Source organism: Suncus etruscus, chromosome 2 (assembly GCF_024139225.1).
Source record: "Suncus etruscus isolate mSunEtr1 chromosome 2, mSunEtr1.pri.cur, whole genome shotgun sequence".
Taxonomy (NCBI): Eukaryota; Metazoa; Chordata; class Mammalia; order Eulipotyphla; family Soricidae; genus Suncus; species Suncus etruscus.
Genome location: NC_064849.1, coordinates 150,884,757 through 150,910,923, shown reverse-complemented (window position 1 = coordinate 150,910,923; position 26,167 = coordinate 150,884,757). Strand labels below are relative to the sequence as shown.

General features: G+C 36.5%; 1 protein-coding gene across 1 annotated transcript in view; it reads right to left on the bottom strand.

Annotated features, from left to right (window-relative positions):
- SLF1 (SMC5-SMC6 complex localization factor 1) overlaps positions 1–26,167 on the bottom strand; it is a 71,604-nt gene that overhangs the window by 21,741 nt on the left and 23,696 nt on the right. Inside the window, exons 8-14 of the mRNA XM_049769114.1 lie at positions 25,050–25,196; positions 23,530–23,652; positions 14,719–14,772; positions 12,684–12,842; positions 11,245–11,408; positions 7,294–7,425; positions 6,430–6,595 (exon numbers count right to left, since the gene is read on the bottom strand). Coding sequence (XP_049625071.1) covers positions 6,430–6,595; positions 7,294–7,425; positions 11,245–11,408; positions 12,684–12,842; positions 14,719–14,772; positions 23,530–23,652; positions 25,050–25,196 — 945 coding nt within the window. The remainder of the gene's footprint in view (positions 1–6,429; positions 6,596–7,293; positions 7,426–11,244; positions 11,409–12,683; positions 12,843–14,718; positions 14,773–23,529; positions 23,653–25,049; positions 25,197–26,167) is intronic.

Below are 26,167 nucleotides of genomic sequence, written 5' to 3'. Positions count from 1 at the left end.
GGTAAGAAATGAGACTAGGATCCAATCATTGGAGTTGAGCAGAACTGCTTCCTTAAATATTGGGTCTTAGATATAAAATAAATCTGCAAAAAGCCAACTCCATTCACTGTTTATAAAGTCAAAATAATCACACTGAACAAGGTAACCCATACTTTTTATTACTCAAATTAGAACATTCAAAAGAATAATGAAAACTGTATTTAAACTAGCAAACTGATCATGTAAAGTCCATGTACAGAATAGCACGTCTAACATAATTTATATAATTATCAGGGAATATACTACTCAAGAAAGTAATTTTTGGGGGGTTAGGGGGGGGGGTCACACCTTGTGGTGCTCAGAACTTACTCTGGAGCAGTAAATTTTGATTTTTCAAATTGCCATTTCAAAGGCACAGAAGATCAGAATCGCTTTAGATATCTTTTCCAAAGATTCTGAATAGGGAATAAAAAATAAGTCTACAAAGCTTGATTTCAGAACTACTAATTCCATCAATTAAAAAAAAACGTGTGTGTGGGGGGAATGACAGTAGAGAGGGTAGGGCACTTGCCTGGCATGTGATGGACCCATTCCTCGCACTTCAAATGATCTCAAGATTGCTAGAAGTGATTCCTGAGTAAAGAGAATCCCTGAGCACTGCTGGGTATGGACCAAAACAAAAATAAATGCGGAAAAAATTTCAAATCAGGTTCCTGAATCATTTTACACTACTCTCTAACAATGACATTCAATGACATTCATCACCACAAAGCCATGATACTGTGCTATAAATTACTCAATCCAACAGGGTACTTAACAATTCTAATTCTAGTATTTACTTGTTTTAGAGTAGATTAGTGAAAAAAAAAACAAACAAGAACAGAGAACAGCTTTCTTAGATTACTGTAATGTATAATAAAGTAAAGAGAACAGAACATGTATATACTAAGAATTAACGAAGAATTGAAAGATACGGGGGCCTGAGCTATCTAATATGGTCAGTAAGGTACTATCCAGCACACAGCTAACCCGGGTTTGATGCCCTGCAGTCCATATGATCTCCTGATCACAGCCAGGAATAGTTCCTGAGTGCAAAGCCAGGAATAATCATGAAGCATCACTATGTAAAGTGCTGTGGAGCCTCTCAAAGAGAAATGAAAGATAGACATAATTTACATATAAGATACCCATTTCCCTTAGAATTCCTTTCTAATATGTTAAGGTCTTGCATTAGACATTCTGTCAATATAGTTCTATTTGCGGTGACTGACTAGTAGAAATATTGTAGAACAAACTAGAATCTGGACCATTTGGCATAGTTAGGACATCCTACGCACTAGATGACAAACCGCTACTCCTCTAACACCACTTAAAAAGATGTAAATATAATTGTACACACCGTATCTGGTATGCTGAAGTAAAACCGTCTCCAGTGAAAGCTTTGCCCTACAGAACAGTGATTAGCCTCAATTTCCTGATCTTTAACTACTAGTTACCTTCCATAACTACCTAGAAATAGAGGGTTATAATGAAAAAGTAGTATTGAGGCCATCACAAAGAAAACTAGATCTACTTACCAACTAGATAAAAATTGGACCTTCTCGCGGGCCGGAGAGATAGCATAGAGGTAAGGTATTTGCCTTTCATGCAGGAGGTCATCGGTTCGAATCCCAGCACCCCACATAGGTCCCCTGTGCCTGCCAGGAGCAATTTCTGAGCCTGGAGCCAGGAATAACCCCTGAGCACTGCCAGGTGCGACACCTCCCCAAACACACACACACACATACACACACACACACACACACACACACACACACACACACACACACACAATTGGACCTTCTCCATAACCTTGACATAGGCCGCTTCACCTCTTTGCCAAGGAAAGCCCACAGCGTTCTCAGATTAAGGACTATGAAATTCACTGCCATTGTGACACTTTGCAATACTTACTAATTGACATCATGACAAGACAATATTAGCATAAACCGAGGACTTCTGTTTCGCCAATGACTTAAGTTGAATGCTTCAACTCAGCAAATAAAGAAACAAATGCTTTAGAGTACAGAAAATGATGTCTGTGAACATGTATGGAATTCCTGAAATTATAAACTTCTCATTTATATTTTTACACACACACACACATACACACACATACCAGTTCTCATTTAACAAATAATTCTACAATTTGTTGCAGCTTGCTTAAAAATGTCACTTTTTTAAAATAATTATCTTTATTTAAACACCGTGATTACAAACATGATTATAGTTGTATGATTACAGTCATGTAAAGAACACCCCCCTTCACCAGTGCAACATTCTCACCACCAATTTCCCAGATCTCCCTCCTCCCACCCCTCCACACCTGTACTCGAGACAGGCTTTCTACTTCCCTCATTCATTCACATTGTTATGATAGTTTTCAGTGTAGTCATCTCTCCAACTGCACTCATTACTTTTATTTATAAAGCTGAACAAAAGCTTTCAACCTAAATATGAATAAAACTGTTACTATTTACATCAGTATTTTCTGAATCAACTTTTCTGTGGTAATTCTTTTATGATCTAGTAAAATTGTGGAAAAGTTACTTTTATTATTTTGTTATAAATGATCCATTTCATTTATACAAATAGATATAAAAGGTTCATTAATGGAGTGATATTTTTCTTTTTCTTTTCTTTTCTTTTTTTGGTTTTTGAGTCACACCCGGCAGTGCTCAGGGGTTACTCCTGGATCTACTCTCAGAAATCGGTCTTGGCAGGCTTGAGGGATCATTTGGGATCCTAGGATTCGAACTGCCTTCTTTCTTCATGCAAGACAAACGTCCTACCTCCATGCTATCTCTCCAGCCCCAATTTTTCTATTTTTAATGATTCTAGCCTCTTAAATGTGCACAAAGACAGATACAAAATAACAAATGCTGTCAGCTTTAGCTTAAAAGTACTATGGTTAAGGCTGGAGTGATAGTACAGCAGGTAGGGCATTTGCCTTGCACGCATCTAACCAGGATTCAATCTCCAGAATCTTACATGGACCCCTAAGCACCATTAGTAGTAATTCCTGAGCATTGAAGGTATGGTCCAAAAATTTCATTTAAAAAACAAAAACAAACTATCCTCACCTGGCAATGAAATGCAGATACTTCTTTTTAATTAATTTTCAAATTACATACATATTTACTAATCATCTTTCTTTTTAAACCAGATATATGTACAAGAGTGGCCCCATATATTTGAGTTTTGTAACACATAGGATTACTTGATTCTGGATATTAATAATCACATCAAAATAATTTAGAAATTTTAAGAGATTTAAAAGATAAGACATTCATAGGAATTTCTGGGGTTTTGGACACATCTGATGTATTTGGAGACACTGGTGGAGTAGGACTCAGAGGTTCATTTGTGGTGCCAGAGATCAAGCTCAGGTAGGTTGCATGCAAGCTTGTTTTACTTGCTGTACTATCTCTGGTTCCAAGAAGTTTTCTTTTTTAATGGAAGTCTCAGAGACACTTTAAATAGAATAAAAAAAAAAAAAGTTGTGTTCTTTTCCTTCCTAATAATGTGGCCTACATAATTCAGATAAAGCCTACTCTATAAAGCCTCCAGAAATGTTGAATAAAATAAGCCAAACATCTTCTGAAAATTTATGAGGAACTGCTATCAGTATCTAGAAGATAAAAGCCTAGGTTGCTTAAAGCTTGTTGACTTTAAGAACATTTGCTGAGCCCAGAGATACAAAACTCTGTAGTTTTTGCAGCACAAGAAAAAGAGTATAAAAGACAAAACCCTGGCCCTAATACTAAATAAGTTTAGACTCTATAGTGCTTTAGTGTCAGAATAAGAATGAATCAAAATTTTTTCCACAAAAATGTTAAATGTAATTTATGGAAATAAACTATAATTGCCTAAAAATACTAAAAGAGAATAATAAAAAGCAGAAATAGCCAACTTGTTTATAGTTAATCATTAAAACTAAAGATTTTGTCTGCTGAACTGAGTTTCCATGCATGGGAGGGGTCTATAGGTCACTGAAGAGAATGAATTCTCTGGTTGATTGGTCATGTATTACCCAAAAACAAACAAAAAACTTGTATGAAATCCAAAAACTCCCAAATTAGCCAAAATAATTATTAAAAATAAAAAAAGATGAGAGAAGAGAAACTAACAAATCAATGGAAACTAACAAATCAATGGTTCAGAATTAGGACTAAGAGATAAACACTCAGAGTTATGGACAATTGATATACAACAAAGGAACTATGTACATGAAATATAACAAGGAAGGTTTCTCCTAAAAATGGTGTTGGTAAAACTGGATAACCACATGTAAAATATCAGTAAACTGAAATCTTATCTTACACCATTCACAAAAATTAATTTAAAGTAAATTAAAGATCTCAAAACTCGACCAGAATCTATAAAATACACTAAGGAAAAACAAAAGCAGAATTCTCAAGCAAAAGGACATTAAAAGTATCTTCAGTGATTTAATTCCCTACACAAACACCCAACTTTATTTAGAATAAGATAATATACAGTAACAGGAAAATTTTATATTAACAGTAACAGGAAAAATTTACAAATAAGTAGTTCAAGAAATAATGTAACATCTAGAAAGGAAGCTTCCCTTCCCTTCCCTCCCCTCCCCTCCCTTCCCTTTCCTTCCCTTCCTTCTTTTTGTTTTTGAGCTGCACCTGGCAGTGCTCAGGGTTACTCCTGGCTCAGATATCACTACTGATGGACTCAGGGAACCATATGGGATGTTGGGGATGGAAGGTAGACATTCTACAAGCTGTGCTCTCACTCTGGCTCCATAGAAAGGCAGCTTTTAAAGTACCAAAATATTTTGTTTCTGGTACACAAAAAAATCATACAAATTCACTTGTTTTTTTTTTTTTTTAAACACAGGTTAGTTAAGAAGTAAAATGTTGGGGCCTGAGAAAAGTACAAGAGTTAGGGATAAGATGTAAGTGCATTTAGCACATAATCCAACCTAAACACTCTAGATGTGATTTTGGATGTCCCCAGCATCACCAATATGGCCCCAGGGAATCCCTGGTACCAGAGAGATTGAACAGCACTGGATTCTTGGGTCCTTGAAGTAAATAGTGAATTTGTTGACTGAGAATTGCTGGTGGGTCCTTGGATATCTTGAACACTATTTAGGATTCCCCTCTTGCCATACTAAATTGAAATGTCAAGAAGTGAAAAATATTGTAAAATGGATGACCACACATTTAGTCACTATGTCTGCACCTGGCCAGCTTCGTAGATTCACTCTGTTCTTGAAAGAAATGTAAACCAAGCTGTGAAAAAATCATGGGTATACCAGCTACACAGTTGAAAGATGGACAGGGCTGGCCAAGTCCCAGCCCAACAGAAGCCATGCACCCTTCATCTACAATCACTGTTTAGCCACTGGCTCTGCTTCACCACTCCTGGATGGTTCTCTGCAGATACTCTAATCCGATCCAAATTCCAGACATGCTAGTATTTTGACTGATATCACAACAAGTTTTTTTGGAGTGAGTGAGGGTACCTTCTTCCACCTTTTTGTACCTCCAGGAGCCCTGGCATTCGAAAACACACCCCACAAAGCTGCAGTATCGGCAATAGTACTTGAAATTCCTGAATTGTGTGGCCGCAATTCTAACTATGTGACAACCCTGTTCTTGTTTAATAATACTGTCATCCCGGTAAGAATACAATTTAGATGTCAACATGTATCTGATTCCACCTAATGTTCAGAAGCAAATGAAGTAACAGAAAGGTCAACTAGCAACAAGAACTTAACCTCTGGCAATGACTCAATGACCTCATAGTTGGAGACACAAAAAGTTTCACAAATTTGTATGTTACTGTACTTTTTTTTTTTACCTTCGCCTTCTTTTTTTTCTTTTTAAAAATAATTTCTCTCCTACTTATCTGAAAACAGATGTATATACATAACTAAGTCATCAATGTGATACAAGCTCTTTTTTTTTTTTTTGGGTCACACCCTGCAGCACTCAGAGGTTACTCCTGGGTCTATGCTCAGAAATTGCTCCTGGCAGGGTTGGGGGACTATATGGGATATCCGGATTCAAATCACCCCGTCCTTTTGCATGCAACGCAAACACCTTACCTCCATGCTATCTCTCCGGCCCCATACATGCTCTTTAAATAAAGCAAATTAAATTTAAAAATTCTAAAATGAATACTATTATATCTTAGCAGTAATGCTCAAATAATCCCCTCAGTACTACAAGGATATTCCTAATACGAGACGATGAAACCAGTTTCCAAGTTCTTTTTTCCTAAAAAGTAGGTAAAACTAAAAAGGAAAAAATGTTGCCTACAGATCTCACCTTCCGACCCATAATTTAAAAAATAAAGGAAGAGAAATGAACATAATTCTCAGTCATTTTTCATAGTCAATTTATTCATTTTCATAGTAATCCTACTTACATCAGTAGACTTGCTTTTTTCCTTGTGAGAATATATAGTCCACTCCAAAAGCATATTTAGTGGTTTGGTCAAAAGCCCAGAGGTCTCACTTCCTGACCAAAAGATTTCAAGAAGAACTGCCTTGCCTGTTATATCCAGATTCTGCGAATCTGACCAGTCACACAATCTAATGAAATTAAGAATAATATGTATATTATTTTGCTACCTGATCAACTAAAACTATTAGGTAGTCATTTTTCATAAGCAATATCTTTTTTCATAAGCAATATAAGTTAGCAAATTTTGAATGGAAGATTGCAATTTATAATATCTATACAATAGTGTAAAATATTTAAAAAATGGCCTCAATTCATTTATAATCACAAAACATAGAACATATAAGCAACTTACTATAGTCATTATTAAACCTAGATAACTTTTAACTCAAGCATTCATTATAAACAATTATAATATGTAGAAGTTCTCAGCCAGAAAAAAAAGTACAGTGGACAGGGTTCTTGTCTTAAAATGGCCAACATGGGTTCAATCCCTGGACCTTGTATGGTCTCACAAATCCACCAGGAATGATCTCTGAGAAGAGAGTCAAGTGTAACACCTAATCACCACTAGATATAGCCCACTACCCCCCAAAATTAGAAATCAGAAATCATGAAAAATGATGTCTATCTAAAAGTTAAGATAATGAAAACTAATATTGAAAAAAATACAGAACATAACATTTTAGTTCTACTATCGATTATGTATATTAGTAAACAAATGATATCAAAGTAGAAAAATGGTTTTTTTGAAATATGTACATGATTCTTAGAAAACAATCATAGAAGACAATACATCAAAAAGTTTTATTTTATTATAGAAACTTACTTTTGACTCAAATGTCTCACTTCACTTACAACTAAATTGAAAAAAAATTTGAGAAGTGTCAGGTGGAGCACCTTAGATTCAATAGTACTTTCTGAAAGTTGATGACAAAAGCTTTCATTGAAAAGGCAAGATCTGAAAAAGATGAAGCCAATAAAAGCAGTTCATTAAGTGATCTATAAACAAAGTATGTCATTTTTTTAGAGCAATGTTGGAAATTTAATGGTCTCTGCTTCAACAAAATAGAAACATTTAAAAATATATTTTCTTTCTATTTCCATCATGTCAATTATCACACAACACTTAATTTTGAATTATATAGATTTAATTCTCGGTTTTTCAATGATATTTAACAACTATCTAGGACTCTTTTTTCTTAATTTCATCAGATAAAAAACAAAAATATGAATATAATAAACCTTTGATTCAAAGGACCAGGATTACTTTAAATTTAAATATGTACTCAAGAGCATCTTATTTTTCATTATTTACAAAACTGAAGTCATTAGGGGTATTTTTTTTAAGAACTCTAAAATTTCAGTATGTATTTTTTCTTTCCATTTCTATAATAGCCCATTGAATAGAATCTTCTATGCTGATGAATATGTTCTAATAGACACTTGAATTATGATTTGTACAACTAAAGATTTGAAAATTTAATTTATTTAATCTCAACTAGATTTAATATCTTTAGGACTGAAGATATAGTATAGTTGGTAAGGTCTTGCTTTACATGAAATCAACAGGGGTTTGAGACACAGCACCAAATATGAGAGCAGAGGCTGGAGTAATTATGAGCAAAAATCAAAACTATAATAAAAATTTTAAATATCCCTTAATGTGGTTAGATTACTGAGTTAAACAATTCTATGATATTTTTTAAAAAGACTAAAACAATCTAGGCAGCAATACTTACATAATCTTTTCTCAACTTTATTACAATTAACTCTTCCTCTTCCATCTCTATTTTTGAATACCAAATTCTCAGTTAAGAGCATCCTTAATAATTAATATACTAACTCATTAAATTCTTTATTCTATTCTGAAATACCCATAAAATTCTTTAACTTAGAACTTTGAGAGACGGAAACAAAAAGGCATGAGTCTGTGAGTGTACATTTTAAAACTGCTATATATTATAAAAATACTATATTTCTAAATGATGTATTTGGAAGACAGGTCCTAGAAATGAATCTCTGGGCGGTGTCCCCTGACTCCCTGTGTAAAGCTTGGGAAAGGGAGGGAGGGAAGGATGGAAGAAGGGAGGGAAAGGAGGAAGGGAGGGGGGAAGGAAGGAGGGAAAGAAGGAAGAAGAAAGGGAAGGAAGGAGGGAAGGAAAAAGGGAGGGAAGAAGTAAGGAGGGAGGGAAAGAGAAGGGAAGAAAGGAGGAAGGAGGGAGGGAAGAGGGAAAGGAGAAAGGAAGGAAGGAGGCAAGGAGGTAAAGAGGGAGGGAAGGAAGGAGGTAAAGAGGGAAAGAAGGATGAAGGGAAGGAGGTAAAGAGGAAGGGAAGAGGGAAGGAGGAAAGGAAGGGGAGAGAAAGGAAAGAGGTAAAGAGGGAAGGGAGGGAAGAAAGGAGGTAAGGAGGTAAAGGGAAGGAAGGAAGGAGGGAAAGAAGAGAAGGAGGTAAAGAGAGGGAAGGAAGAAGGGAAGGAGGGAGGGAAGAAAGAAGATAAGGAGGTAAAGAGGGAAGGAAGGAAGAAGGAAGGAAAGGAGAGAAGGAAGGAGTGAATAGAAGGAAGGAAAGGAGGGAAGGAGGGAAGGAAGAAATAAAGGAGGAGAGGAAGGGAGGGAGGGTGGGAGACGGAGGAAGGGAAAAAGGAGGGAAGGAAGGAAAGAAAAGAAAAAGAAAGAAAAGAAAGAAAATGGGCCAGAGAGTAGAGTAATACACTCGTCTCATACTAGATGACCCATGTTAGATCTGTGGCACCACATGTTTCCCCTGAGTTCCACAGAAAGTGACCCTAAGTGAAGAGCCAGAAAAAGCCCCTTGCACAGCTGGGTGTGGTGGGGGTGGGGGAGAAGAAAATGTTCTTATTTTTTATTCCTAAAAAGCAACACACTGTCTGACTTCTAGTATGTACTTAATAAACAACTGCTGAAGGAACATGTTGCTAAACTAATTAGTTTGTTTCAGATGATTATAAATCTTTATAAACACAGAGTTGACCAATGTTCTAGTTTTTTTTTTCATATTTAGTCAGGTATTCTTTCCCTCACTATTATATGGACCTTCTAGTACTAATACTTACATATAAAAATAACCTTCTAGATTAGAAAAAAGGGGAAGATGGTTATTTATGCTTGGGTAAAAGAAAGGGAGGAGTATTTCCAGAGAGTAAAATTTGAAAACAAAGAATCTAAGCAGATGACAAGATGTGCAGAAGTATAAAAACTGTCAGGAAACATTTACTTTAGTTTAAAAATCTATGTGTCAGAGCAACAGTACAGTAGGCAAGGCATTTGTCTTGCATGTGACCACCAGATTTCATCCTCAGCACCCTACATCCCTGATCACTCAGGAGTAATTTCTGGGTACACAGGCAGAAGTAACCTCTGTTCATCACTGCATGTGGCCCTCTAAAAAACCAAAACCATAACAAAGTTCATGTAAAGATGAGAAAAATATAGATATTATATGCAATTACAACTGTTTATATATTGATGACTACAATTTGATATCACATTTAAATCCCTAATTTTAATATTATGCAAATACAAAGTATTTTGTTCAAAAAATGACTACTAGCCTCTATTTCATATAGTCTGTTGCCACGGCATCATAAACTTTTAGGGGAGCTCAGCCCACCAGACATATCCTCAGATTTTCCCGATGGAGAGAACTGAGATATCCCCCATGGGGTTCCTCAAAAGGCCCGCCCGCTGTGGACGCCTTTTTCCCGTGTGGATGGTTGAGGAATTTCCAAAGAGATGCTTGGCATTACATTTCTGGCCATTATTTAGCTATCTCTTTTGTAAATCTCAAGCAAAATTGTGACCTCTATCAAATAATTTGGCTCAGAAATTCCAGCACCAAAGATTACTAAGAGAACGCCTTTTATGGGTATGTATATATACCCATGTAAATATATATATATAACACTAAAAGTTCAGACAATGTTTGTTTCTTTTACAAATAGGTCCTTGCACCTAAAGTTTCTGGTAAACAAGGGCAAAATTGACTGTTCAGAAAATAGAAAAACACATTTTAGGAGAATTGGTTTCTTCCTGTGCTTGACCCCAAAAACAATGGAGCCTAGCTCAGGATGATCAAGTTTCTAGATATTTTTTACCACCTACTAACCTTTGTTTTGCATTTGAGTTTGGTTAAAAGCTGCCCTGAGTGTTATCTTTTATTTTGCAATTAACCTTGCCTTGTTATAGTAAATATCCTTCTCTGCACCTGGGACTGGCTTATCCCATAAAAACCCGTTTGGAAAATAAACTGGTCGCCCTCCTGCCAGAAGACGTGTTGACCCCACATACTATATGTGTGATTTCATTTATTTCATATTTCATATTTTTCCCTACGCCGGCCAGGGCAACCCACTCTCCCTGAAGTGAATTCATCGAAGGAAGCCGCAAGACAGAAGCAGCTTGCAGCAGTCTGTGGTTATCTTTTAAAATTTAATGACAAGATGACTAAATGAGATATTTTTATGAGGTGTATTATAAATACATGGTTAAAAACAGAGAATACTTATTTGTTTTTGAGTTACACTTGCCTGTGCCCAAGGTTCACTCCTGATTCTGTGTCCAATGATATTTCTGGAGGGCTCAGGGGACAACATAGGGGATCAGGGATCAAACCTGGGTCAGACACGTGCAAGCCAAACATGTTATCTGCTGTATTATCTCTCTGGCCCCATAAACAAACTTCTTTTATTTATGTGCAGAAAATAAATATAGCAAACTTTAAATGAAATTAATTATCCTCAGATGTGGTAATACTTAACCTGATCAGTACTTCTATTAGAGACCATGCTCCTTTCATACAAGTGGGACACTGAAACAATTCTAAATAGTATCTTGACATGGCTGGTGACTTCCAAGGAGGATGCAGGTGAAGAAGAGCTGACAATACGTGAAAGTATCGACCAGAAAACGCATCTATATTATCCTGTTATTTAAAAACAAAGAAATAAAAGCAAAACTATAGTTATATTCAGCTAATTCAGTCTGAAACTATATTTGACTTTATCTAAGTTTCTTAGTAAATACATGTGTTTGCACATGGATCAGTTGGAGTATAATTTTCAACTGTTAAGAAGCACTCTAAATAGCATACGTATACTTGATAGTCCTACCTATTGTGACAGGTGAAATGCCCATTTTATTTACTTATTTTTCTTTCATTCGATTTTGTTTTGGGGTCATACCCGGTAGTGCTCAGGGTTACCCTTGGCTCTGAGCTCAGAAATTGGCCCTGCAGGCTCGGGGAACCATATGGATGCCAGGAATTAAACTGTCTGTCTGGGGTTGGCCACATGTAAGGCAAATGCACTACCAATGTGCAATATCACTCTAGCCCTTCCATTTGAGAATGAATTTCTACACTAAAAGAAACTAAAGGTAAGCAACTTTTCATTCAAAGACTTAGCTCTAAGACTGGCCTAAAGTATTAGTATCATAAAATTGGTATTTTCTAAAGAATATAAATATTAGAGGCCAAAGAGACAGAAAGAACAGTGGGGAGGGTACTTGCCTTGAATGCAGTCAACCAGGGTATCCCATGGTCCCCTGCGTACTATCAGAAATGTGATCCTGAGTGCAAAGTTAGGAATAAGTCCTATGCACTGTCAAGTATGGTACCAAAACAGTTTATTTAAAAAAAAAATCAAATTCAACTACCTTTGTAAAAAGCTATTTGCTACTGACTTTCAATTTAAGAAATGTTTTTACCATCAATGCTTATCATGAACAAAAATAATACACCAAATATTAAAGGAATAGTTAACAAAATGATATTTCAATTTTCTGCAATCTGACCTATTACTTTATAAAGTATGAATATAAATCAAATTTTCCCCAAGAGAAAGTTAACTTGGAAATTCTAGAAATTTAGGAATATGTAAGAGAGAAATGACAGCACAGTGGAATGGTATTTGCCTTGCATGTTGCTGATCCAGGACCTGGTTTGATCTCTGGCATCTCATATGGTCGGTCCCCTGGGCCTGCCAGGAGTGATTTCTGAGCACAGAGCCAGAAAGCACCACTGGGCGTGGCACCAAAACAAACAAACATACAACAACAACAACAACAAAAAACCCAACAAGAATAAGAGGAATAAATGATAACTGCCATTTTCTTTTAAATGGGGGTGGTTGGGACCCTAATAAGTACAAAAAGATATATAGTGTTAAGATGTAAACTTTCTTTAAAAGACAGCTCTTACCTGTAGAATATTTTCTAGAAGAGCATGAAGAATGCATACAGGGGGAATATAATGTGCTTGCAAAGAGGAAAGTTCCTCAATTGCTTCCTTATAAAACTGTCCTTCTATGAGGCTTTCAATTAAATTTAATACACCTCTGGGAAATTCAGCGTTTTTAACCTGAAAAATGGAAAGATTCTATTACTCAGAAAAAGGAAGAATAAAATTTTGCAATCAAATTTTGAAATATAAAGACCTAGATTCCTTCATCTATGAAATTAACATAATTCTTACCCTTACCACTTCAGAGCAGCTATGCCATTCAAAAAGAGTAATAAATGAATATATAATACCCATTGCAAAAAAAAAAAAAAACTCTCCCAACAGAGCTTTTTTAACAAGCACTGCATTACTGAATAAACATTTTTTTTTCTTCTTGGGACACACCCAGTAACGCTCAGGGGTTACTCTTGGCTATACACTCAGATATTGCTCCTGGCTTGGGGGACCAAATGGGACACTGGGATATCGAACTGTGGTCCTTCCTAGGTTAGCGTATGCAAGGCAAATGCCTGCACTTACTAAATGTGTCTGATAATAAGATCTTGGTTAAAGGCAGTACTTCTCAAATAGTGGAGCATGCCCGTCGGGGGAGGGGGGGCAAGAGGCTCCGTAAAGGGGGGCACGTTTGACCTCGGCAAACACTGTCATAACAAGCTAAGCCCCGTGTTTATGTCTCTGTATGTCTCTGGAGCTGAGAGTTGCTGTGTCCTGCTTCAAACCCCGCTTCAAAAAGCTATGCATTGCAAAACATGCTTATTGTAGCCATTAATCCAGACATCATCTCTGATTAAAAAATCAGCTCAAATTATGTTATATATTTTTGCTTTGCAGGTTAAAGTTTTTAATAAAGATACTATTTACAGTCATGCGGGGGGGGGCACGAAAAATGTTTTCTTTTTCCTAGGGGGGCATGACAGAAAATAATTGAGAAACACTGGTTAAAGGTAAGAAATATACATAGATCTTTTGGTACAAAAATTTTTGTTATTTTTTTATGGTAAAGGAAAATCATTTTTATTTTATTTTTTATCTTTATTTAAACACTGATTACAAACATGACTGTACTGGGTTTTAGTCACAAAAAGAACACCCCTATTCACCAGTGCAACATTCCTACCACCAATGTACTCCATATCCCTCCACCCACACCTGCTGCCTGTATTTGAGACAGGCATTATACCTCTCTCAGTCATTAACATTGTCATGGTACTTGTCAGTGTTCTAACTGCAATCCCCCCTCCTTGAGGTGAGCTCTCTTTTGTTGTTTTTAAAGCAAATTACATGTATTCAGATCTACTATATCAATGATGCTGTTAACATCTGTAGAAAATGACAATTCCTAGAGTATAATTGGAAAATTACTTTTAGGATGAATTTTTACTTTAAGTGTTCTCTTCCTGGCATCATATACGATTCTCTGAACTGTACCAGGAGTGATTCCTGAGCATAGGAGCCAAAAGTAAGCTCTGATCAGCACTGGCTGTAGCCCAAAACATAAGCAATATTTTATAAGGAATAAAAGTAACACTATAAAAATGATGACCTAGAAATAGTAATCATAAAGGCTAAGAGGAATATCAAGTTCCATCTCTGATGAATACATGGTACTTTTGATTCTCATCAGATTTTACTACTCTAAGACATTTTTATTTGTAGACTACTGAGATTTTCTTTTTAACTTCTGGTTAGAAAATTACATTTTAGTTTTGATAAGAAGCTTTGTCAAGCAGCCACTATATTTCTTTATAGCAAAATTACTAAAAATAACAGAAGATAAGGTGCTTGCTTTGTACATTGCTGACCAGACTCAATTCACAGCATCCCATATGATCCTCTGAGTACTGCCAGAAATGTTTACTGAGTGCAGAGCCAAGAGTAAGCCCTGAGCAACTGCAGGTATGACGCCAAAACAAACAAACAAACAAACAAACAAAATAAGGTTTGGGTTTTTTTTTTCCTTCCATAACCATTTTATAGCAACTCTGATCCTTACCTCTACACCATATACTGGTTGTTTTTCCCTTTGAATGCAGCTGTACCTGACAGCCTAGAAAACAGCAACAACGTAATTAAAATTAAACATTTTTATGCACATTGCTGCACGCAGAGCATAACACCTTGGCCAAACTTACAAAGAGTTTGAAGAATATATTAAAATGGCCAGGGAGATAGGGCTTCAGGGTATACTTGGTATGTGGAGGTTCTAGATTCAGTTGCTGACATTGCACAGTCCTTTAATAAGCCAGTTGAGGTGGGGTCATCAGCAATGCTGGGCCTAAGTAGCATTGGGCTTAGTAGTGCCAGGAGTGGCCCCTGCTTGGGAGATTCCGATTAAGGGGGGGGCAACACTTTAGAGGAAGTAATGAAGTGCTGCAGGGAGAGACCTCTAAGTGTGAGAAATAGCTCCCATACACCACCAAGTATGATCCCGGGTCACAAGCTCCCATAATATAAAAATCCAATAATCTCCAAGTAATCTTATACACGTTTGCTCAAAGCAGTGGCATCTTTTATTACTTTAAGGCAATAGCCCTCATAATTCTCCATTTTTCCATTCTAAATTAAAATGACTTAAAAATTCATGTAAGCAGAGCAGAAGAAACCTAATGTCCTATTTTCCCTTAATCCAGACATCATCTCTGATTAAAAAATCAGCTCAAATTATGTTATATATTTTTGAGGGAGGGACTTCAGAGCATAAAAGCCGGCTATCCTTTGCAAAAGCTGGCTCCCTGTGTGTGACACCAGGCGGGGAAAATCCGCGAAAGTACACCGGCCCAGTGGGGCTCAGCTGTGAAAGACTGTGAGTGTGACCTGTCTATGTCTGTCTACTGTCCTCTTGCGTGAAACTCTTGCGAGTGGGGCAAAAAGAGGCTCAGAGGAGCACGGCCACTCCGCTTCGCTACGCGGCCGTGCACTCTTTCTAAGGAAAGAACTCCATTGCAACAAGAAGGAAAAATCACACTAAGAACGGCGCTATATCACAGAAGCAAACATTTCTCTCTGGACTGTCTTCTCTGTTACATGCTCGGGCCTAAGATTTGACCCAGTGTGAGGCTTCATCCACGGAGGACTCCCCTCCCTTAGAGGCAAGTCAGCCCATCCAGAAAGGGAGGAGCCAGAGGAGTGTGCTGCCTACATCATATAGACAATGAATACCACTACAACACGTAGAAAAACCCACAATACAAATGTGACAATGGGGAAACAGCGCAGGCCAGCATCAGACATAGAGAATGAAGATGACAATTCTGAGGACCAGATAATGACTGAACAACTAATCAACCTCTCAGATAAGGACTTTAGACTAGCAATATGGAAGGTGCTCAACAGACTCCAAGAAACCATGGATCGAGTTGAACAGAACACTAATAAGAACCAAGAAAATATGAAGGCAGAAATGACAAAACTCCAAACTGAAATAACATGTCAACTAACAGGCCTGAAAAACTCAGTAAACGAAGTGAATGACAAAATGGATAAGCTCTGGGACAGGGTATCAGAAGCTGAGAATAGACTTGGTGCTGTGGAAGATGAGATACATAGCAATTCCATACAGCAGGAGAGATTGGACAAAAAACTTAAAGCAAATGAGCAGACAATGGAAAAATTAGTCAAAGAATGGGAACAGACGAAAATAGAAGTCTATGATAAGATCAACAGAAACAACTTAAGAATCATTGGAGTCCCAGAGACCCAGGAAGAAAATTTCCAGGAAGAATCAATGGTCAAGAACATCATTAAAGAGAAACTTCCAGAGCTAAAGAATATATGTGATCAAATCCTGCATGCCCGAAGAGTACCAACCAAAAGAGACCCCAGAAAAACCACCCCAAGACACATCCTAGTCACAATGACAAATCCCACAGATAGAGACAGAATTCTGAAAACAGCAAGATCAAAAGGGGAAATCATGTTCAAGCAAGCTTCCCTGAGATTTACAGCAGACCTGTCACCAGAAACGCTCAATGCCAGAAAGCAGTGGTGGGATATTGTGACAAGACTGAATGAAATGAATGCTTCACCCAGAATACTATACCCAGCAAAACTCACTTTCCGGTTTGATGGAAGAATACATGGTTTCACAGACAAAAAACAGCTCAGAAACTTCACAGACACAAAACCAGTCTTAAGAGAAAAACTGAAAGACCTAATCTAAGACAAGACTACCCAAAAGACACACCAAATTTTGAAATAAAGATGGCGTTAAATCCCAGGACAATTCTTTCTCTCAACGTCAATGGACTAAATGCACCAGTTAAGAGACACAGAGTGGCTAAATGGATCAAAAAACTCAATCCAACCTTCTGCTGCCTATAAGAAACGCACCTGAATAGTCAGAACAAACATAGACTCAAAATAAAAGGCTGGAGAAAAGTTATCCAAGCAAACAACACCCATAAAAAAGCTGGAGTGGCCATACTAATATCAGATAATGCAAACTTTATACTCAGGAAGGTTGTAAGGGACAAAGACGGACATTTTATATTAATCAAGGGGTACGTAGAGCAGGAAGAATTCACTCTCCTAAACATATATGCACCGAATGAGGGGCCAGCAAAATATTTAATACAACTGCTGACAAATCTGAAAAATAATATCAACAACAACACAATAATTGTGGGGGACCTAAACACGGCTTTGTCAACACTGGACAGGTCAACCAGACTGAAACCCAACAAGAATATACTAGACCTGAGGAGAGAAATGGAAGAAAGAGGCCTAGTGGATATATATAGGACACTCCATCCCCAGAAACCTGGATACACATTCTTCTCCAATGTACATGGGACATTCTCCAGGATAGACTACATGCTGGCACATAAAACATACCTCCATAAGATCAAGAGGATAGAAATTTTGCAGACTACCTTCGCTGACCACAAGGCTCTGAAATTATTTGTGAACTCCAAAGGGACTCAGAAGAAACACTTTAACACCTGGAAGTTAAACAGCCTCATGCTCAATAACCAGTGGGTCCGAGATGAAATCAAGGAGGAAATAAAAAGGTTCCTGGAAACAAATGACAATAAAGACACAAACTCTCAGAACTTATGGGACACAGCAAAAGCAGTACTGAGAGGAAAATTTATAGCTTTGCAAGCACACATCAGGAAGGAAGAAGGAGCTTACCTGAGTAGCTTAATGACACAGCTAATAGAACTAGAAAATGCTCAACAAAAGGACCCAAGAACAGGAAGACAGAAGGAAATAACAAAGCTGAGAGCAGAAATCAACGAAGTGGAAACTCAAAAAACAATCCGAAAGATCAACGAAAGCAGAAGTTGGTTCTTTGAAAAAATAAACAAGATTGATAGACCACTGGCAAACCTAACAAAGAAAGAGAGAGAGAGAAACTTGATAACTCGTATCAGGAATGAAAAAGGAGAGATCACTACTGATATGACAGAGATTCAAAGGGTAATCAGAAACTACTTTGAAAAACTCTACGCCACTAAAAATGAGAACCTGGAAGAAATGGATAAATTCTTGGACTCTTATAATCTTCCACGGTTGAAGGAAGAGGATGTAGCATATCTAAACACCCCCATCACCATTGATGAAATTAAAACAGTAATCAAATGTCTGCCGAAAAACAAAAGCCCAGGTCCAGATGGATTCACTAATGAATTCTATCAAACTTTCCAAGAGGAACTACTGCCAATCTTGGCAAGACTCTTTCATGAAATTGAACAAACAGAAACACTTCCAAATAGCTTTTATGAAGCCAACATCACCTTGATACCTAAACCAGACAGAGACGCTACCAAAAAAGAAAATTACAGACCAATATCACTGATGAATGCAGATGCAAAGATCCTCAACAAAATCCTGGCAAATAGGATTCAATGCCTCATTAAGAAGATCATCCACTACGATCAAGTAGGTTTCATCCCAGGAATGCAAGGCTGGTTTAACATCCGTAAATCTATCAACATAATACACAACATCAATAACAAGAAAAATAAAAACCACATGATCATATCAATAGATGCAGAGAAAGCATTTGATAAGGTCCAACACCCATTCTTGATCAAAACTCTCAGCAAGATGGGAATGGAGGGAACCATTCTCAATATAGTGAAGGCCATCTACCACAAGCCAGTGGCAAATATTATCCTCAATGGAGAAAAACTGAAAGCCTTCCCTCTAAATTCTGGCACAAGACAAGGCTGTCCTCTCTCACCACTCCTATTCAACATAGCACTGGAAGTACTTGCTATAGCGATTAGGCAAGAAAAGGATATCAAGGGAATCCAGATAGGAAAGGAAGAAGTCAAGCTCTCACTGTTTGCAGATGACATGATACTCTACTTAGAAAACCCTAAAGACTCTATCAAAAAGCTTCTAGAAACAATAGACTCATATAGCAAGGTGGCAGGCTACAAAATTAACACACAAAAATCAATGGCCTTTCTATACACCAACAGTAATAAAGAAGAAATCGACATTAAGAAAACAACCCCATTCACAATAGTACCACACAAACTCAAATATCTTGGAATCAACTTGACTAAATATGTGAAGGACCTATACAAAGAAAACTATAAAACTCTGCTCCAAGAAATAAGAGAGGACACACGGAAATGGAAACACATACCCTGCTCATGGATTGGCAGGATTAACATCATCAAAATGTCAATACTCCCCAAGGCATTATACAGATTTAATGCCATCCCTCTAAAGATACCCATGACATTCTTCAAAGAAGTGGATCAGACACTTTTGAAATTCATTTGGAACAATAAACACCCTCGAATAGCTAAAGCAATCATTGGGAAAAAGAATATGGGAGGAATTACTTTTCCCAACTTTAAACTGTACTACAAAGCAACAGTTATCAAAACAGCATGGTATTGGAATAAGGATAGGTCCTCAGATCAGTGGAATAGGCTTGAATACTCAGAAAATGTTCCCCAGAGATACAACCATCTAATTTTTGATAAAGGAGCAGGAAATCCTAAATGGAGCAGGGAAAGCCTCTTCAACAAGTGGTGTTGGCACAATTGGATAGCCACTTGCAAAAAATTAAACTTAGACCCCCAGCTAACATCATGTACAAAGGTAAAATCCAAATGGATTAAAGACCTCGATATCAGCCCCAAAACCATAAGATATATAGAACAGCACATAGGCAAAACACTACAGGACATTACAGGCATCTTCAAGGAGGAAACTGCACTCTCCAAGCAAGTGAAAGCAGAGATTAACAGATGGGAATATATTAAGCTGAGAAGCTTCTGCACCTCAAAGGAAATAGTGCCCAGGATACAAGAGCCACCCACTGAGTGGGAGAAACTATTCACCCAATACCCATCAGATAAGGGGCTAATCTCCAAAATATACAAGGCACTGACAGAACTTTACAAGAAAAAAACATCTAACCCCATCAAAAAATGGGGAGAAGAAATGAACAGACACTTTGACAAAGAAGAAATACGCATGGCCAAAAGACACATGAAAAAATGTTCCACATCACTAATCATCAGGGAGATGCAAATCAAAACAACGATGAGATACCACCTCACACCCCAGAGAATGGCACACATCACAAAGAATGAGAATAAACAGTGTTGGCGGGGATGTGGAGAGAAAGGAACTCTTATCCACTGCTGGTGGGAATGCTGTCTAGTTCAACCTTTATGGAAAGCGATATGGAGATTCCTCCAAAAACTGGAAATCGAGCTCCCATACGATCCAGCTATACCACTCCTAGGAATATACCCTAGGAACACAAAAATACAATACAAAAACCCCTTCCTTACACCTATATTCATTGCAGCTCTATTTACCATAGCAAGACTCTGGAAACAACCAAGATGCCCTTCAACAGATGAATGGCTAAAGAAACTGTGGTACATATACACAATGGAATATTATGCAGCTGTCAGGAGAGATGAAGTCATGAAATTTTCCTATACATGGATGTACATGGAATCTATTATGCTGAGTGAAATAAGTCAGAGAGAGAGAGAAAAACGCAGAATGGTCTCACTCATCTATGGGTTTTAAGAAAAATGAAAGACACCCTTGTAATAATAATTTTCAGACACAAAAGAGAAAAGAGCTGGAAGTTCCAGCTCACCTCAGGAAGCTCACCACAAAGAGTGATGAGTTTAGTTAGAGAAATAACTACATTTTGAACTGTCCTAATATTGAGAATGTATGAGGGAAATGTAGAGCCTGTTTAGGGTACAGGCGGGGGTTGGGTGGGGAGGAGGGTGATTTGGGACTTGGGTGATGGGAATGTTGCACTGGTGATGGGTGGTGTTCCTTTTATGACTGAAACCCAAACACAATCATGTATGTAATCAAGGTGTTTAAATAAAAAAAAAAATTAAAAAAAAAAAAAAAAAAAAAAAAAGACTACACAGCTATCAAAAGTAAAAGCTCAATAGGTAATGGCAATAAAATATATGGGCCTCAAGGAATTGTGTATCATGAGATAAGTCAAAGAGAGGCCAACATCACAGGATTTGCCGCTGAAGTACATAAAGAAACAATACAGATGGCCAAGTTAATAAAATAAAAGTGAACTTTGAATGATAGGCCCAAAATGGTTAGTTACCAGAAAAGAAGTGGGAAGAGAGTGGATCAGTTGAGCCAAAGGGTCGATTTCATGGCAAAAGGTAGAAATGAAAAAAAAAAAAAAAAAAAAAAAAACAAAAAAAAAAAAAAAACAAAAAAAACAAATTATGTTATATATTTTTGCTTTGCAGGTTAAAGTTTTTAATAAAGATACTATTTACAGTCATGTGGGGGGGGCACGAAAAATGTTTTCTTTTTCCTAGGGGGGCATGACAGAAAATAATTGAGAAACACTGGTTAAAGAGCAGAAGAAACCTAATGTCCTATTTTCCCTCCACTTAAATAATTATAAATATAAATTAGGACATTTTATAAAAATCTATACAAGAAAAATCACGCTTCTGTACTATAATCACATAATAGTCTTTTGGTATTCTTTGAAGATATCTATAAAGGTGTATTTTTGTCATGGACTATATTGAGAAAAGATTTTCAATAAACATAAAAGATAATATCTTGACCAGAGTAAATTAGAATTATTTTATAAAAATTTAATAAAGAATATAAATATGCAACTGACAGAGAAAGAAATACATAAGCACAATAAAGGTATAATATATGCCCAACTTGCAATTAACAGAAAAAATACAAATTAGTGATACAACTGTAGCTTCCACTAAGGAAGTAAAAAGCTCAACAGAACCCTTTACTATGAACAAGAAAAGGACAAAAGGTGACCAACTCATATTTTTTCTTGCAAACCATCAAAGAGCCTATTTTTTGATGCAACAAATTAATCTATAAAGACAGATTAAGATAAGGGGCAGGAGAACTGATTTCCCTAAGACTGAGAGCTTACTAGGAGAAAGCCTCCATCTGTTAACATACTGATGCTAGTCTGGACTCCAGTGGCTCACACTCGACAGTCACAAGTATAGTGTGTACCATCAATGTCTCATTCTGACATACTCACTCAGACACAACAGAAATAATTACTGTAACCACAATTTCATATTATACTTTAGTCTGATGCCATCTAACAAAGTGAAGCACTGTTAATGAAGATACCAGACGGGGAGAAAACAAATTTCAAAGCAGGCATCTTAAAAAGGGTAAGAAAATTAAAGCTAGGAGGTGGAGATGCAGTTCAGTGCTAGAGTTCTTACGTGGCATGTGTGGATCTAAGTTTGACCGCCAATACCACAAAAACAATGATTAAAAATTTCAGCTGTAAAATGCAACTATAACACTGAAAATCAGACACCAAGGAAATTAGTACCCAATGGCATCTCTGTGGACCTTACCAGATGGCTACACAAAGGAAATTGCCAAAGGAGGAGATTGTAATAGCCTCCCTTCCCTCACAAGGGCACAGGAGATGGTAAAGAGTAGTGGCTTTAAAGAAAGACATGTGTTTTCCCAGCTGATAAAGAGAAAAACCCACATTCTTCAAGAGTAAGGAAACTAGAGAAAAAATAAATGACAGCCTTTACACTTGAGAAAGGGCAAGAAACTACAATCATGCTTGTAATCATGGTGCTTAAATAAAGATGGAAAAAAAGGCAATGTGGTCCCAGATTATTAATGAACCCTATTACTGAGGGCAAGGGAAGAACTAAAAGAACCACACTTCCAGATTCTGGTCCTTCTGCCAGACTGAGGCTGAAAAGAGAACACAGACTTAAAAATCTCATAGCACCCATCCTCCATCATCAGCTAACCAAGTATCCAGCAATAAATTCTAATAGGTAGTAAGCATATCTGTCATTACTGAGGTATATATAGCAGGGAAATTAGAATTTTTACTAAATGTTACCAATTATGAATAAGGAAGAACTACAGAGATTATATAATGGATAAGATGCTTGTCTTGCATGTGGACAAACCAGGTTTGATCCTCGTCACCAAATATGATCTCCAGAAAACAAAGCCAGGTGTAGTTCCAAAACAAAGGAAACAAAATTAGGGCCTGAGTGATAGTGCAGTGGATAGGTGCTTGTCTTGCACACAATTGACCTGAATTCAATTCTAAGCAGCCCATAAGAATCCCTGAGCAACACCATTAATAATTCCTGAGAGCAGAGGCAAAAATGACCCCTGAGCACCACTGGATTTGACCCCAAAACAATAAATGCAAAAACCACAAAACAAAAATCAATGAGAAAAATATTTGAAGACCAATATAACAAAGGGTATCAGAGATTACTAAAATTATAGTTTAGTTACACTAGAAAAGGAGAGAAAAACTATACATTTTAAAAATGCTAAGATCTACCTGAGCTCTATATATATGTTTCCGCAATGCATTTTTTATTTCAACAATATCCACATCCAGCCGAATGTCCTTCATTTTTGATTCTTTGGCATGAACAGCAAAAACAGAATTCTTCATTTCTTTCTACATATACAAAAAATACTTTAGACACATACTAAAAATAGTGTCAAGAGTGAACATCCCAAAAGGCAACACACTACAACACACTTATGCTAACACTTACATTCAGTACTTAACCACAGCAAACAAATCCCACAAATATATAAAAATTCTGCAATGAGATAGAATATTAAAAAATAAAAAATTTAACTTAGAAAAAAAATTACCTGCTTTACAGTATTTTCTCTCTCTCTCTTTTTTTTTTTTTTTACTGGCTTTTAGTTTACTCTAGAGGTGCTCAAGGGACCATATGTCATCCCAGGTATGGAACCCAGATCTCCTGCATGCAAAACATGTTCTCCAAATCTTTGAATTATCTCTTGGGTCTCATGTCCACACATTTTGCTTGGGACTTACTCCTTGCACTATGGTCAGAGATCCTAGTGAACTAGTGGCAATATGGGGTGCCACAGACTGAATCTGAGTCAGCTATATTTAAAAAAAAAAAATCACCCTAATCATTGTACTGTCCCAAGTACTTTATATTTTAACCTGTTTAAATGTTTCTGGGATTAATTTTTAATCTTTGCTGCCATTTTCAAAATATTTATTTACTTTTAATTTCTCTAAAAATCATTCTCATATATATAAGTCATATGTGTATACAAACATGCCATGACTAGACTGTAATATAAATGTGTACTCTAAAAAAACTAACTCATGAAGGATCCCATTTAAAAGCCTGGAGAATATAATGTCTTAAGATGCATGCATGTCTTGCATGCACTAGTTCAATTTCCATATTACATGATCTCTTGAGAATTGCATAGTGTAGCCCTGGATGCCCCTAAGCAAAGCAGGGTGGCCTAAGTAATCCCTTTAAGAGCAGTGTCCAGCAGCATCACATCCTTGGAACTCTGTATTTAATCTCTGAACTGCAAGAATACGAACCAACCAAAAGAATAACTGGGATGGTTCCTGACTCCTCTATGAACTGCTTGGGAGACTCCTTCCCCTCAAAAAAGGGGAAGGTCCCATTTAAAAAACAGCTATCTTATTATAAATAAATTAGGCCATGAAAGACACAGTTTAAAAAGTAAGACTTCCCCAAACCTATGTAACCACAGAGTATTTGTTATTTTAAGAATTTTATTTTTTATTTTGTTATTTTAAGGATTTTTTGTTCTTTTTTAATTGTTTTTTTCATGTTACATGATACAAAATATAATATCTTAATATCCCCATTAACTAAATATTTTGTGCATTCATGTACCAAGTCAAATGAAGATTTTTTTTTGTTAAAAAGATCATATATATTTAACATAGCAAATCAACACATACGCACAAAACCATATTCTATGTCTAGATCATTTTACCAAGGAATTGTCAGAAAAGATGAAGAGTTAAGATTACAGTTTTACCTGATCTTTATATATATGCTTCCTTAATGCACTTTTAATTCTGTGGTGCTCGATGTCCTTTCTGTAACTTCGTTCTTTCTCCTTTTTATATTTTTTCCTCAAAGCAAAACTTCTTTGAATATCTTCATCCTTTTTCTTAATTTCCTTCTACATATATTTAGACCATTATTAACCAAATTTGAACGTGGATAATATTTATTATAGAATTCAAATATAAACCTAACTCAAGGTTAACACATAAAAATACAAATAAAAAATCATGTCCATTTTCAAAAGTAAATAAGTCATTTTTCAAGAAGTTTGGGCATTATATGGCAGCACTAAACACTTAACAGTAATACGGCTGAGCAATTCCTAAACAAGAGAAACTCTTGAACAAGTATACAAAGGGTCACTTGAAAAAATGTTCATGACTTATGGTAGGTATTTTAAGTAACTTCCAAAAGCACCAAACAAATACAGAAAAACATAAAACAACAACAATAAACACTTAATAGCTAGAAGATATGATGAAGCAATGAAACATTTTAAGTGTCATCCAAAAATTATTTAAGAAAGATTACAGTACTATAAGCTAAAAAACGACTGGCAAAATAAAACAATTTATTGTTAGACACATATAACTACCTGGTAAAATAATAATAATGAAAGAACGAAAAGCATATTCACAGAAATTCTAAGACGGAGGTTTTCTCTGGGTAAAAAGGAAAACAGTTTGAAAATAATTCGCTGAAGGATTTTATCTAACTGTGAATGCTCTATTTCTTCAGTTAAACAGGTACAAAACTATCAGTCAGAATCTTCTGAAAACTACCCAAATGCTTTAAGCACTTTTATACATAATTTAGAATAATTATAAATGATACTAAGTTTATAAAGGTCTTCCTTCAGAAGATGCTCTGTGACACACCGGTTTCAACAAAGAATCTGCGCAAAAACCAAGATCTCTAATTATAGAAGTCTAACTTTGACAACCGCCACTGAGTAGAACTTTTCTGTGACCATGAAGAAAGACCTTGGGATTGGAAAATTAACATGCCCGAAGTCAGTAGTTGATCTTATGACAGTATGCTTCATGGATAGAGACACCCTTTTTTTTTAGGATGAGAGTATTTCTT